The sequence below is a fragment of the Panthera pardus genome, unplaced genomic scaffold, assembly GCF_024362965.1.
Source record: "Panthera pardus isolate Hobbes unplaced genomic scaffold, ASM2436296v1 HiC_scaffold_7, whole genome shotgun sequence".
NCBI classification, from domain to species: Eukaryota; Metazoa; Chordata; class Mammalia; order Carnivora; family Felidae; genus Panthera; species Panthera pardus.
Window position 1 is genome coordinate 20466834 of NW_026527002.1, and position 16917 is coordinate 20483750.

Here is a 16917-nt window from a genome sequence, read left to right on the forward strand (position 1 = left end):
TCGTTTCATCCTAGTGGATTGGGCTTCCAATGCAGTCTAACCCCATTCATTCCCTTCTCATGCCCTGGGTTACTAATCTTTCGTTCTTGCAACAAATACTTGCTAATGTCTGCTTTGAAATTCCCAAACCTGTCTTGTGTTGAAGTTTTATAGTTGATGATTAACTGAATCACCTATCACATCAAGGGTGATCTTTGGGGAGAACCATCTGTTTAAGCATTTCCCTGGAATTTCCCCAGGATTACTTTTGAAGCCATTCCTCTATTTTCTCATTTTCATTTTTTAAAATGTTTTATTTATTTTTGAGGAGCACAAGCAGGGGAGGGGCAGAGAGAGAGGGACAGAAGATCTGAATCGGGCTCTGTGCTGACAGCAGCGAGCCTGATGCGCGGCTTGAACTCACAAACTGCGCGATCATGACCTGAGCTGAAGTCCACACGTTCAACCGACTGAGCCACCCAGGTGCCTCTTGAAGCCTCTCCTTTAAAAATGCAAACCAAGGGTGCCTGGGTGGCTCTGTGGTTAAGTCTCTGACTTGGGCTCAGGTCATGATCTCACAGTTTGTGAGTTCGTGACCCGTGTCAGGTCAGGAGCCTGCTTTGGATTCTGTGTCTCCCCCTTCTCTGCCCCTCCCCTGCTCGCACTCTGTCTCTATCTCTCAAGAATAAACGTTAAGAACATTTTCTTAAAATGCAAACCAGTGGGCCCTCCCTGCAGGCCGCAGCCTGACAGACCCCGCAGCCCCCCAGGCTCCTGCAGCTGCCGCCTCCCTCAGGTGTGGCACAGGGCCTCACCTCACTATGGCAACAGCGGGGCACAGTGTGCTCATCTTCATGCTCGGCGCCAAAGCTGATGGTGAGACTGTTCTAAAAGGCCTCCAGTCCATTTTCCAGGAGCAAGCGATGACAGAGTCGGTGCACAACTGGCAAGACCACAGTTATTTAGCGGCCTTCATAAACCAAAAAGGCAGCTTTGCCAATTTGAGAATTCACCCACATGGATTGGTATTGTTGGAACTTCAGAGTTATGATGGTGATTCGCAAGGCCAAGAAGTTGAGTCTTTTGAAAAAGTAGAAGAAAGAAAGGAAGAACTGAGTGGGACCGTAAGAATGAAGTAGAAGAAAGAATGGAAGAACTGAAGCGATGACCACCCATGGACAGATAGTGGCCCACTGCTGATGGCTGCCTGGTTGAGTAGGACACAGAGGTGCCTGGTGTAATGAAGATTCACCTTTCAGAACATTACAATTCTACACTCAAAGAAATTTGGAAATATTCTCATCCTTAAGTGGGGGTGTTAACCTGGCAGAGGGTGATTTAGGTATATCCAAACCATTGTGGGCAGTGGAAAAGACTACAGTGGCACTGATTCTAGGGGGTGGAGATGGGGACATATGTGAAATAGTCAAACTGAAACCAGTGATGGTCACTATGGTAGAGATTGACCAAATGGTGATTGATGAATGTAAGAAATGCATGTGAAAAACATGAGGCGTCACCTTAGACAATCTTGAAAGAGCCTACTTTCAGGTTCTAATAGAAGACTCTATCCCAGTACTGAAGAGATACACCAAAGAGAGTTTATGTGATTCATGATTTGACAGCTGTTCCAATCTCCACATCTCCAGAAGGTTCCACATGGGAGTTTCTCAGGCTAATTCTTGACCTCTCAATGAAAGTACTGGAACAGGATAGGAAATATTTTACACATGGTAACTGTCAATTTGACAGAAGCACTGTCAACTCCATGATCAGCTCGGGAAGCTGTATTGTCCTATGGAATTCTAAGGGATCATCGATGTTCTTTCACACTTGGAATTGTGGGTATTTACACTGTTTGGTAGAAAGAACCTTGAAGACCAGTATCCCTTAATCATGCATGCTGTAAATAGCCTTCCTGACCTTCTTATACTGTATACGACATCAAAATGAGTCAGGCAACAGTGAATTCTTTCGTTTTCTTTTTTTTTTTTCTAATTCTTATTTTTAATTAAAAAAAAGTAAATAGGGGCACCCGGGTGGCTCTGCCGGTTAATCACCGACTTCGGCTCAGGTCATGATCTCACGGTTTATGAGTTCGAGCCCCGCATGGGGCTCTGTGCTGACAGTTCAGAGCCTGGAACCTGCTTCAGATTCCGTGTCTCCCTTTCTCTGCCTCTCATGCTCTGTCTCTCAAAAGTAAATAAACATTAAAAAAAAAAAAAAAAGTAAATGGAAAAAGTATATTTGGATGGGCTAGGGTGTTTCTTCTTTTTTAAAAGTCAGCTTAAGGATGAACAGACAGCACAGCGATGGCTAAATGCACTTAACTCCTAGAATGTGACTTATGTTACTTTTTTTGTGCGTGGGCTTTTTGTTTTTGTTGTGATCATCAAGATCACAATGATTGAATTTAGTTGTTTGGAGGAATGAACATCACTGTTTTGGTCTGGAGGGAAGTTCTTGATGGTGCTTCCTTCTCCCCAAATTGACTTATTAGATATTGAAATTTGGTGCTTGTAAGAGTTAAGAAAAAATGAATGGCAATGTTTCAGAGAAAAGTATAAATTAGAAAAAAAGGAAACTATCAATGTTAACTATCACTTCTTGAAAACAATTCTTACTGTTTTATGTAGACAGGCAGAACTCGTTTTCAGTGAACACATTTGGGAACACCTTGTAGACACAGGGTGTCATTGGATATTGCTAACAAAATGTGTCACAAAAAATTTCTCATTTCTTCATCTATACAAGCTTTGTTCTGGGATTAGTTCTGGTTTTGACTGTGCAGAATTAGTGAATTTTAGAAGAATGCAGTTAATACTTTTGTTCCAGAATAGTCCACCTGGACCACCCACAACCATATTCTAAAATGCAAGCAAGCAAAAAGGCATTTTACAGAGGCAAAGACTGAATCCCAAAATGGTAAAGCAACTAGTTCAAGGTTACTCAATGAATCTGACAGCTGGCGGTCCTGCATGCTTCCCATCAGGCTTCAAAGCTGACCTGAGGCCAGGTGACAATGCCATATTCTGCCATGACCTGGAGGCCAGTAAAGAAAGACTTTCCTGAGAGCATTTGGGACAAGGGGGGGGGGGGGGTCTAGAGCTTATATAATTCACAAATACACTTGGGTATTTATGTGTGTCTGTGAAGTTTTAGCTACATACAAAGGATTTACACTACATATTATATCCCCATTGCAAATATTCTTGGTGCATCAGCATATTTGCATATAAAGGGTTGAAAAGTTCTGTAGTAAAGAAACACCTTTTAACTCAGCAGTCTCTGAATTTATTGACCATTTGTTTCCCTCAGTAGCTCGCATAAATTATATGAAACTAATCACCTTTTTTTTGCATAAAAGTTTTTTGGGAAAGGCTATTCTGAATGTCTGTGAAGAGTTTACTGTTTAAACATGGTACATTTAAATGAGATTATATACTAAAAGCATAAAACTTGCTAACAATAAAGAAAATGTCCAGGATACAGCTTGTGAAAGTAAAAATTTTATTTTGATTCATTTCTCAATGTATATAGTTCAATATAATGCCAGTTTTTAATGGCAAAAATTTGGTTCCACTGAAACTCCATGATGCTACAGAGAGCTACTACTTTTTCCAGGAAGTAAGTAAACAGCTGGAAATAGAAAGCAAAACTTTCTAGCAGCATGGCAACTTATTAAGCTGCAGACCTAACAAGCCTGCAACTTTTATACTAAAAATGGCACAAACATGAGCTGGTGACAAAAGTGAGAAATGGAGAACAAGATGTGAACACCAAAAGGAGCAGTATAGGTCCTGTGAAGACAACAGAAAACCAAATATAGCTGTAAGAATTTTTAAGGATAATTATAGAAAAGGGAACCAAATGTTTTACTCAAATGTTTTTTAGAGCCTTTCTTTAGAGATACAAATATATATATATATATATTTATCCAAAAATATGTTTTATACAGATAAATGCTTCTCAATTAAAGATGGGACCAAAGCTATAGTTATAACATAAAGCACTGTCTTTTATAAGACTATTTATCCAACTCAATTTTTGATTTCTTTAAGATTAGCGCAGTGTTTTCCAAATATAATTACCCAACATTCTTTTTATAGATATAAATCAAAGTAGACATTATTTTTAAAAAGGGTTTGTAGGTTAAACAGTATTTTTCTAAGATGCTGTGCATATAGAACTTATAACAAGCCCCATTAAGAATCATTATTAACAAACATATCAAAAAGGGCTATAATCAACTTTGCTTCTTTATAGTAAATATTTAATTTTCTGATTTCCAGTTTATAAGTGTTGAAAATGCACAAGAAAGATTTTTCTTCACATGTAGTTTTATGTTCATATATTTTGATTCAATACATACGGCAATAAATCTCCACACATCGTAACCAATAGTATGTTTTCTTTTAAATGGGGATGTGACATTAACAACCGTTACCTATATAATAAAGCACACAATTATTTTAGCGAATTTACAAATCTTTTTCCCCAGGTGTAAAGACTACAAAAATTCCTAAAAATTAGAGAACACTTGAAAACATATTAAAGTTTGACTTCCAACTTTATAGTATTTCCATTTTACCCTGAAAGATAACTTAAAAAATATGACCTTGCTGGAAGAGGCCATCTTGCTAATATAAAAAATTGGTGACAGCAAGAAATTTTATCACTGATATGTAGAATTTTTGTAAATAGTTCTCTCTCCAAATCATTAGAAAAACGTTCAAAGATAAAAAACAAAATAAAATATGGTGGTGGTCCCTAAACTATTTTGAAGGCAGGTAGCTTAGTCTAAGCTAAATATTTTTTTCACTCATAGTAATCATCCTTCCCTCAAATGCCCTTTAAAAAAATGCATGAAACAGTACAATAGCAAGAATCAAAGAGCACAAACTGTATTTTCAAGGACAGAAAAAAAATCGCTAGTGCTGAAAGATATAGTAAAAAGCAGATTTCTTTGGGGACATTAATCAATTAGATTATAATTCATTATGAAGATTTCTCTTTTCTATTACGGGGAGAGTCTGCTCCATTTGAAGTTACTGTTCCATTTACACCATTTTCTGAAAAGAGAAAAGAATCAGGGTTACTCTCTTTTCTAAAGAAATGCAAAGAATATCATCTTTATTCATAAGAGTACCTTCAGAAAAGGAAATTTAAAACCTCGTATGTATCCGTTTGTCCTTATGTAAAACTTAGTGGTAATTAATTTTTAATAGTATTTAACCAATCATAAAACCTGGTAACATGTAACACAATGAACCAAAAGTAGCAAATTAAAAAAAAAAAACTAATATGTCAATTGTATCTCAAAAAATATAAATTAGAAAAAAGCAATTACTATATGTAAATTTATAATTTATAAAAAATTTTAAAAAAAGTGACAGAAAACAAAAAATTCTAAAATCAATTACAAGAATTTTAAAATAGTAGTCTTAAGAGCAGTATTTTTGATAGAAATAAAGAACCTTTTCACATTTGTCTGCAAAGTTCTTAGGTATATGTTTCTTTACAATACACAGAGTCGGTATTTAGGATAACTCTTATGTTTAGGAGTGTACTATGGCTGCCTTCTTCTTCAAGTTATGATGGATATATATATATACATATGTATGTATGTATGTATGTATGTGTGTGTGTGTGTATGTGTGTATATAACTAATGTCAGACTCATCTCTCCAAAAAGATCCATAAAAGTAGGAATACATGGGAATGCAAGCTGGTGCAGCCACTCTGAAAAACAATATGGAGGTTCCTCAAAAAACTAAAAATACAACTACCCTACGACCCAGCAATTGCACTAGTAGGCATTTATCAACGGGATACAGGTGTGCTGTTTCTTTTTTTTTTTTTTTTTAAAGTTTATTTATTTTTGAGACAGAGAGAGACAGAGCATGAACGGGGGAGGGGCAGAGAGAGAGGGAGACACAGAATCTGAAACAGGCTCCAGGCTCTGAGCTGTCAGCACAGAGCCCGACGCGGGGCTCGAACTCACAGACCGCGAGATCATGACCCGAGCCGGAGCCGGACGTTTAACCGACTGAGCTACCCAGGCGCCCCCAGGTGTGCTGTTTCGAAGGGACACATGCACCCCCATGTTTATAGCAGCACTATCAACAATAGCCAAAGGATGGAAAGAGCCCATATGTCCATCGATGGATGAATGGATAAAGAAGATGTGGTATGTATAGACAATGGAGTCTTACTCGGCAATCAGAAAGAATGAAATCTTGCCATTTGCAACTACGTGGATGGAACTGGAGGGTATTATGCTAGGTGAAATTAGCTAGAGAAAGACAAACATCATATGACTTCACTCATATGAGGGCTTTAAAAGATAAAACAGATGAACTAAGGGAAGGGAAACAAAATAAAAACAGGGAGGGGGACAAAACAGAAGAGACCCATAAATATGGAGAACAAACTGAGGGTTACTGGAGGGGTTATGGGAGCGGGGGATGGGCTAAATGGGTAAGGGGCACTAAGGAATCTACTCCTGAAATCATTGTTGCACTATATGCTAATTAATTTGGATGTAAATTAAAAAAATAAAATTAAAAAAAAAGTTGGAATACAAAAATTGGCTGTTTGAAGACAATGAAAAAACCATACAAACAAGGCAGCTCTGTGTATTTCTCCCAATTACTGAACACGCATGCACAAAGCAAGACTCAGAGAAGTCAAGCAGAGAGCACTTCCTTTGCAAGTACAAGAGAGCTGATTACTCTATAATAACAGGAAGAAAAAAATTTGAATTCAGAGTCTGTCAGAGAAGACAGATTGTACAAATAGTTGTTGATGTCCTAGGAATGAGGGCAAACTGGAAATAGATACTGTGACAGGATAGAATGATCTACCCATATTCAACCCAGAGCCTCTATAAACACATCTAGAGCCTACACACTGTTATATAAAATGTCCAGTATTCAATTAAAAATTACCAGCCATCAGAAAGCAAGACCAAATGACTAAAAACCAAGAGAAAAAAAGTATGTATCAGAAATAGATCTTCGTTTTTTTCAGCCAGCACCAGGTGATGGGCATCTCACGGGACAACTGGCACAAGCCCTGCAAAACCAGGGGCAAGAGAAAGCCCTTCCACAAGAAGCAGAAGTATGAGCTGGGATGCTCTGCCCCATACACACAGTCCCAATCTGGGGAGGCAATAAGAAGTACTGTGCCTTGAGGCTGGATGTGGGGAACTTCTCCTGGGGCTCTGAGTGGAATTACTGACACTGTCTACAATGCATCCAACAGTGAACTAGTCCACACCAAGATACCAGTGAGGAATTGTACTGTGTTCAATGACAGCACACCATGCTGACAACAGTATGAGTCCCACCATGGGCTGCAAGCAGGGAGCCAAGTTGATTCCTAAGGAGGAAGAGATTTTAAACAAAAAAGAATCAAAGAAATTTCAGAAGAAATGTAATGACAGGAAAAAGAATGCCATAATCAGCAGTCTTTAGGAGGAACAGTTCCATCAGGGCAAGCTTCTTGTGTGCATTGCTTGAAGACCAGGTCAGTATGGCTGAGCAGATTGCTATGTGCTAGAGCGCAAGAAGCTGGAATTCTATTTGAGGAAAATCAAGGCCCAGAAAGAAAGAAATGAAAATATGGAGAATTTCACCAGAGAACTGAAATCTTTAATCCTAGAACTGGAAAATACAGTAACTGAAAATGCAGACTTAACAAATGAACAGCAGATTAGGCACAACAGAAGAGACCAGTGAACCAGAAAAAATACTCAGACTGAAACTCAAAGAAAAGGGATGAAAAATGCAGAAAGTATGAAAAGATGTAAGAGACAGGGGAAGAGGATTTAACACATATTATTGGAGTTCCAAAAGGACAAGAGAGAGAATGGGACAGAAGAATATTTGAGGAAATTATGGTCAAGAACTTTCCAAAAATGTAAAAGAAGCTAAGCCACGACTCAGGAAGCTCTACATGACAGAATGCAGGATAAATACAAAGACAACCACATCCAGGGACATCACAGTATAACTGCCAAAAAACAAAGACAATAATTATCACACCGGATGAAAATAAATCCAATTATATGTGTTTACAAGAGACACAATTTATATTTAATAACAAAGAAAGGTTTAAAGTAGAAAAAATATAGAAAAAGATACACCTCAACATTTTACCAAAAGAAAGTTGGTGTAGCAGGGTGCCTGGGTGGCTCAGTCAATTAAGCGTCTGAATCTTGATTTTGGCTTAGGCCATGATCTCATAGTTTGTGAGTTCGAGCCCTGTGTCTTTCCCACACTGTCCGGCAGATTCTCTCTCTCTCTCTCCCTTTCTCTCTGCTCCTCCCTCACTCTCTCTCCCTCAAAATAAATAAACATAAAAAAAAACTGTTGCAGCTATAGTAAATTCAGACATTTACTAGAGATGAAGGTGGACATTCATTAAGAGAAAAGGACATATTCAATAGGAATTTAGAACAACCCTAAATTTTGATGTACCTACATCTTCAAAATATTTAAAGCAAAAACTTATAAGCTACAAGGAGAAGTGGTCAATATCTCCTGCAATAACTGACTGAACAAACAGAACTCCTTCCACCAAAACAGTAGAGATATAAAAGACTGAACACTACAGTAACAAATCTGACCTGATATATAATGGAATATCCAACAAATACGGAAAACACACTCTTTTGAAGTATAAATGGAACATTTACCAAAACTGAACACATGCTGAGCCATAATGAAAGTCTCAATAAACTCCAAAGAACTGAAATCATTCAGAACATGTTCTTAAACAATAACAGAATTAAGCTAGAAATGAGTAACAACAACAACAACAAAACCACTAGAAAATGCCCAAGTAGATGTTAATTAAACAATGTACTAATAAGTAATGCATGGGTCAAAGAAGAAACCAGATTGGAATTATAATATCCTGAACTGAATGATAATGAAAAAGACATATCAAAATTTGTAAAATGCAGCTAAAGCATTGCTGAAAGGGAAAGTCTGCCCTTAATTGCAAGTAATTCACAAGATGGGTGGAAAATCAATGATACAAAAATTCATTTCAAGAAGGTAAACCACAAATAACAAAACAGCAAATCAAGCCCCAAAAAGGGAAATGAGAACAGAAATCAATGATATGACTATGAAAATCAATAAAATCCCCCACAAATGTTGGTTCTTGGCTAATGAAAAAAAAAAAGAGATAAAGGCATAAATTACTAACATAGGGAATAAGATACCACTGTTGTACACAAATTAATAAAAGAATATTATGAATAATTTTACCAATATAACTGCAAATTAGATGCAATGGACAAATTCCTTGAAAACACAACTTACCAAAAGAGACACAATAAGGAATAAAATACCTGAATAAGCCTATTATCTATTAAATAATGTAAATATCCTCCCCTAGAGAAGATTCTAGGTTACATGGCTTCACTGATGGATTCTTCCAAACGTTTAAGTACGAAACAATGCTTGAAATCACACAAAGGATAAAGCTATTAATGGTCTGTTTATTTATTTTTGAGAGAGACAGTGTGAGTGGAGGAGGGGCAGAAAGAGATGGACACCAAGGATTCCAAGCAGGCTCCGCACCGTCAGCACAGAGCCTGATGTGGGGCTCAAAGCCACAAAACCACAAGATCATGACCTGGGCAGAAACCAAGAGCTGGACACTTAACCACTGAGCCACCCAGGTGCCCCTCAATACTTTTTATAAAGCCATCATCACCCTGATACCAAGATCTGACAAAAATATTACAAAAACAAAAAGAAAAACAGATTAATTAGAGGCCAATCTTTTGTGAATACAGATGCAAAAATTCTAAAAAAATACTGAAAACACCAATCTACTAAAAGTGATGCATTATCATCATCACCTTTATGCCATAAATGCAAGACTGGTTTTACATCTGAAAACAAGTATTTTACAAAAAAAAACCCATCAATATCCTTTATGAATATAGATATAAAAATGCTCAATAAAATACTAGCAAACCAAATCAAACAACATCTTAAAGAGGATTATATACCATGACCAAATGAGATTTATCCCAGGAATGCATTGTTGGCTTAACATTCAAAAATCAATAGGAATACATGATATCAAAAAAATGGAAGGACAAAAACCATCTGATGATCTCAGTAGTAGATGTAGAAAAAGCAAGTGACAAAATATAACATTCTTTCATAATGAAAATACTAACAAACGAGAAATAGAAGGGAACTTCCTCACGCTGCTAAAGACATTTAGGAAAACCCATAGGTAATAACATCATACTTAATGTGAAAAGACTAGATGCCTTCCTGATAAAATCAGTAACAAGATAAGAATGTCTACTCTCACTACTTCTATTCAAAATTATTCTGGAGGTTCTAGGCAGGGCAATATGGCAAGAAAATGAAATAAAAATCATACAGATTTGACAGGAAGAAGTGAAGCCATTTATTTGCAGATGACATGATCCTACATACTGAAAATGGCAAGGAATCCACACAAAACTTCACTAGTCAATAATAAACCTAAAAAATTCAGCAATGTTGCAGGATAAAAGATAAATGTGGAAAAATCAATTCCATACTGGCAATGATTAACACAAAAATGAAATTAAGAAGACAATTCTATTTACAGTATCATCAAAAAGAATAAAATATTGAGGAATAAAAAGAAATGCAAGACTTACATACTGATAACTATAAAATTTAATTGAAAGAAATGAAAGAAGACCCAAATAAATGGAAAGACATCCATGTTCATACTTCCCAAGGAAATGTACACAGTCAAAGTAATCCACATCAAAAGCCCAGCTGGCTTTTTTGCAGAAATTGACAAGCTGATCCTAACATTCATATGGAGGGGTGCCTGGCTGGTTCAGTCATTAGAGAATGTGACTCTTTGTCTGGGGGTCATGAGTTCAAGCCCCATGCTGGGTGTAGAGATTACTTAAAATCTTAAAAAAAAAAATTCACATGGAAGTACAAGGGACCAGAAAAACTAAAGCATGAAAAAGGACAAAATGGAAGACTCACATTTCCTGATTTCAAAACTAACTAGAAAGCAACAGTAATCAAGACAGTGTGGTATTGGCATAAGAATAGGTACACAGATTGACAGGATAGAATCGAGAGCCCAGAAATAAATTCTTACTTTTGGATCAACCGATTTTCTCCCCTCGCCAAAAACAAGTTATTTATTCTGCCCTGTAAGCACCTGACCAACTGGTTTTCAATAGGAGTATCAGGACAACTTAATAGAGAAAGGTTAGTCTTTTTGACAAATGGTGCAAGGGACAACTGCATATCATATGTAAAAACAATGAATGTAAAATGGTGCAACTACTTTAGAAATCAGTTTAACAATTTCCCTGAAAATGTTAAACACACAGTTAACTATAGGACCCAGCAAGTCATTCCTAGGTATATATCCAAGAAGGCAAAAACAGGGGTTAAAGCAAAAGTTTGTACATAAATGTTTACAGCAGCATTATTCATAGTAGCCAAAGAGTGGAAACAATCCAAATGCCTATCAACTAATAAATGATAAACATAATTTGGTATATTCACACAATAGAATAGTATTTGGCCATAAAAAGGAATAAAGTATTGGCATATGCTGCAATGTATATATGTTGCATATGTGCATATACATCCATCTAGGTACATGCTAAGTGAAAGAAATCATTTGCAAAAGATCACATATTATATGATTCCATATAATATGCAGAAAAGACAAATCCATAGAGACAGAAAATAGGTTAGTATTTGTCAGGGGTAGGGGGAAGAAAGGGATAGGAAATGACTGCTAGTGGGCATGGGGTTTCTTTCTGGGGAGATAAAAATGTTCTGGAATTAGATAGTGGTTCACGAACTTTGTGAATATACATAAGAACCACTGATACCTACACTTTAAAGGTTGAATTTTATGGTATATGATTAAATTTGGTATGGTATTAAATAAATATTACTGAGAGAAATTAAAGACAATCTAGGTAAATAGAAGTATACACCATATTTACGCCCTGAAGTGCTCTATTCTCCCTGAAATGATCTATAGATTCAATGTAATTCCAATCCAGTTTCTCAGCAAGAGGTTTTTTTGGGGGAGGGGGAGAGGGCGGGAGTGAAAATTGACAAAGATGTACAAAAATTTATACGAAATACAAAGGCCCAAGAATTACTGAGACAAGCTTGAATAGGACAAGGCTGGAGGACATAAACTATCAAATATGAAGACATACAAGAAGCAAACCAGAGTCGATAAAACTGGAACTCCCTGTGTCACAGTTCCAAGTATAACACCAAATGGAAGTTCAAAAAAATTATTGCAATGTCAATGCCTTTTCAATCAAAATCCAGAAGAGAAAAGAAGGTAGATGCAGGCTCAAATATGAAAGATCAAGCAATAAGAAGTTATAGAAAGAGCTCTTCCAGTTGGGACTAAAGGGCAGATGGGAAGGGGCTGTAAAGAGGTTTTGTATTCTAAATATTAGTAAGATGCTTGAAAGCACAAACTACCACTCTCTAGGCTAGCTACTGGCTACTAAAACAGCCCAAACATACTAGTCTAATGGAAAACTTGGGAAAGAGAAATTTAGTGGACAGCTTTTGAGGGGAATAACTGACCTCACACAATAACTGTAGAATGGGGCAAGTTTTACTTTGCCTCTAATTTTGCTAAAGAGAGAAAAAAAATTTCTTTATAAGATTTTAAATCTTACTACGTTTATAATAAGACTCCACAACATTTAAAAAAAAAATGTTTTCCACTGCTTACTGAATACAAACCTGTTCCTTTCCTAGAAGACCTGCCTTTAGTCACTGTTGGTTTCTTCTTCACAGTTGGTGCCTGAAAAGTAGAATGTTCTCTCCACCTCCGAAGCTGAAAATTAATGAACTTCCACATCATGAAGGCTTGGGTAATGCAAATGGATGCCAGGACAGCAATTCTGAGGATATTAAAGTCAATAAACAAAACATTAAGAGTACATCAAAACAATGTCATTGAATGAAGCATTCTATCTTGCACTGACAGAATTAACTTAGTGCTAAATTCCCAAGGCTGACAAGATTATGTTAATAAACAATTATTCCATTAGTAGTTAATCCCCAAAGTCAAAGAGATCCTTTAGTATTTCAATTCAGACATATGCAACTGCAACAGGTCTGATATCAAATCAAATAAATATGCTCCCCCCATATTTGTCTCTATTTTTTTTAAGGGGATTTGTATCATAAATTGGTAATACATACTATATAGCAGGACAAAGTGAGAAAAATGTTAAATCGATTGTACCTTACAGCTAACACATTGAAGTTCCCAGCACTGAAATCCAATTTCTGGTTCTCTGCTCTTGCAAGGCCAAAGCCAACAGTGAGTACTGAAAGAATTAAAGTCAGAAGTCTTCCCAAAACAAACAAAACTGCCCACAGAGAAAACCTGTAAGAAAAATATCCTAAGTCAAATTCATAAAATTGCAAAGATATGAAAAGATTCTAATATGAATCAGATTCCTATTAAGTAAATGCATATTAAGACAGCATTTCCTATTGTTCTGCAGAAGAGATTCTGAAGTAAAATGTCTGGGATATGCTATATACTATATCACACCCTTGAAGATACATAACACAGCGTATTTAAGATTCTAGGAAGTCCAATAAAGAAATAATTAATTTTGAGAATGCAAGCTGGTGCAGCCACTCTGGAAAACAGTATGGAGGTTCCTCAAAAAACTAAAAATAGAACTACCCTACGACCCAGCAATTGCACTACTAGGCATTTATCCAAGGGATACAGGTGTGCTGTTTCGAAGGGACACATGCACCCCCATGTTTATAGCAGCACTATCAACAACAGCCAAAGGATGGAAAGAGCCCAAATGTCCATCGATGGATGAATGGATAAAGAAGATGTGATATATATATATATATATTGGAATATATATATATATATATTGGAGTATTACTCGGCAATCAAAAAGAGTGAAATCTTGCCATTTGCAACTACATGGATGGAACTGGAGGGTATTATGCTAAGTGACATTAGAGAAAGACAAAAATCATATGACTTCACCCATATGAGGACTTTAAGAGACAAAACAGATGAACATAAGGGAAGGGAAAGAAAAATAATATAAAAACAGGGAAGGGAACAAAACATAAGAGACTCTTAAATATGGAGAACAAACAGAGGGTTACTGGAGGGGTTTTGGGAGGGAGGATGGACTAAATGGGTAAGGGGCCCTAAGGAATCTACTCCTGAAATCATTGTTGCACTATATGCTAATCTGGATGTAAATTAAAAAAAAAATAAAAAATAATACAAGTTAATAAAAAAAATTAAATTTAATTTAAAAAAAAGAAATATTTATTTTTATTTAGCTGATCTCTTTTTTAAATATAACTATCATTAATGATCCTCAAAATTATCGGTACATAGAAAAATTTTCAAAAATGCTAAATAAGACAAAACAAAAGATATCCTGTTAACAGAACACCCATTCCCATTTAATAGGCCTACTTTTACTTTTTTTTTTAAAACAAGTCATAGTGCTCTAATTCTGTTTTCAGTCCAATTGTGCCGCTGAAATGTTTTAGCATCTTATATAATCTATTATTTAATCTTCTTCTTCCCTGTTACTTTTATCCCTATTATCACTTCCTTATTACTCCTCCTCCAAGAAAAACATGCATTAAACAAAAGAGAAGTTATAATAGAAAAGTAAACCCTAAAACTCTTCCAAATTACAAGTTTCAATGTAACATCTGGCTAACTAAGACAAGACTCCATTTTAGAGAATAAAATACCATCCTGAATTGTAAAATCGTTTCATTTTATTTAAAGCTACTACTAACAGCTTACAGAGTGATATAATTGCCGGCAGCAGGGACCTTGGCAATAGCACAGTCCTTGACAATACAGGCCCTGACTCTTTAATTACACAAGAAACAGAATGGCTAAGCAACTTACCCTTTCTGATACTTTTCGTCACTAAAATAAAACAGGCGGGAAATGTGGAAAAGAAATTCAACAAAATAATGCAGCACCAGAAGAACAAGTCCCAGATGATTCAAGCTGTTAAAAGAACAAATTTAAAATGTAAAGATTAATTAGCAGACAGATTAGCATACTATCTACCCAGTCCATTTACACATCCAAACAAAATCCCAACTCACTTTAAAAGATAAGCTCCAGCGATGTGAAAGAGGTAAAGACCAATGTAGACAAGCTGACGAGGAATATCTTCCTGTAAACAGAGATGCATTACAGATTAAAACATGCCGAAACATTTCCGTTCCTTAGTAGCAGTGTGGTGGAGTGAAAAATACACTCTTAGAGAAGACCTGAAGGCTATTCAGCCCCTGCATTCTACCCCAGCTGCTACACGGCTTTAGCACCTTTCTAGGCTTCAGCTGTCTCACCTGGAAAATGTGACTCAATACTTGGGTTTGCCTGAATCGGAAGAACTCAAAATCCCTTTCAGGGCCAAAACCTATGGCTTCTTTCTGTAATAAACATCTATTAAATGACATAATGTTGATAATCACAATGCTGCCCTTCTAATATTAAAATTGCTATGTTTATAGCAGTAGAGATGCTTTTCTTTAAAATAGTATTCGTATTTTTTAGCTCATGCTTTGACTCCCTTTTAACCGTTATAACCATTAAAACTGAAGGTTAAAATTTTATCTTCTCACTTAGGATACTACCTTGTTATATAGTCTTTCTCCTTCTAATAACCCTGTAAAGCCACACATCCAGATTCTACTTTTTGCTTTTCTTTTTTCTTCCACAGTCCCTAGTGACCTGGTTATCTTAAAAACCGTGTTTAAAAAAAAACGTGAGTCAAGGGCTACTAGTGGATCATGAAATTAATTTAGGAGTCACACTAGTATCTTTTAAAATATGAAATAAACTAGAAAATACTAGGGTGTACAGCACATTGCACTGTTTCATGAAAATTTTATTATGGTTTTCACACACACACATATACACATTAAATTATAATGTAAACTATGATTTTTCATCTTGAGTTGCAGTCAAAAATATTTGTAAAAACTGACAGTGTTAAACCCAATAAACACTTGTTAATTAATGAAATGCACAGACTTCTCATTTCTACTCTCTCTGGTTTTTGCTCTTCCACACATGTATGTGTGTGTGTATGTGCGCCTGTGTGTATAAAACATAGTTACATTAGCCTGATCTATGTGTAGTATAAAGCTGTATTAATCTGGTTAGTACTATTCATGTAATACAGCTGCTAATTACAATTTTTTACATGGTGGGTTGATGTTAAATGGACTGAACTGTATTCTTCTGGAACCTCACAAAACTCATGTCTGCCACCTAGTACAGTTGAGTGCAGGTCTCTACAGTTCAGTAGAGTTACTTCCCCAAATCTTCGGAGAAAGAACAGAGATTTTACAATTGTAGTTTTGAAACTGAAAACTCTTCTCTAGTAAGAATGGTACAAAGATCAAGTGTTAGAAAGGTAGGAGAAGAGTCAGATATTACCACACGTAGTACGATGTTTTGGGACTGTCAGGGAAAAAACCCAAGACAGAACATCAACTTTAGAGAGGTTCTTTCATTTGGAAAGAGAAGGATGTCTGAAAAGGAACTTTCTTAATTAAGATTTTCTCCACATAATTTTTAAACTTCCAATGAAATATTTCTCCTTACAAAAGGAGAGAGGGAGAACAATGTCAAGACTAACATGCTAAAAATTCAACAAGGGAACCTTTTTCAGCTCTTATAATAATTTTAGAACAGCTCACTGGTAGTGTTATAAATGTGTTTTCGTATGCTATGAATAGAGGTGCCACTAAATATATACATGATATACATGTTTCCTAGAGTGTGGTATTCATAGCACTGGCACTGTACAAAATAATTTTAGATAGTACACAACAAAAGTATTTTGTTGTGTACAGTTAA

General features: G+C 36.1%; 1 protein-coding gene and 1 pseudogene across 1 annotated transcript in view; one reads left to right on the top strand and one right to left on the bottom strand.

The window, feature by feature from the left end:
- Window positions 1-785: 785 nt before the first annotated feature.
- LOC109269279 (spermine synthase-like) lies at window positions 786-1932 on the top strand (annotated as a pseudogene).
- A 1540-nt stretch (window positions 1933-3472) lies between these two features.
- Window positions 3473-16917, bottom strand: part of TRAM1 (translocation associated membrane protein 1) — a 32427-nt gene continuing 18982 nt past the window's right edge. Inside the window, exons 7-11 of the mRNA XM_019453246.2 lie at window positions 15153-15223; window positions 14947-15051; window positions 13273-13416; window positions 12765-12925; window positions 3473-5051 (exon numbers count right to left, since the gene is read on the bottom strand). Of these exons, the coding sequence (XP_019308791.1) occupies window positions 4978-5051; window positions 12765-12925; window positions 13273-13416; window positions 14947-15051; window positions 15153-15223 (555 nt within the window). The 3' untranslated portion in view covers window positions 3473-4977. The remainder of the gene's footprint in view (window positions 5052-12764; window positions 12926-13272; window positions 13417-14946; window positions 15052-15152; window positions 15224-16917) is intronic.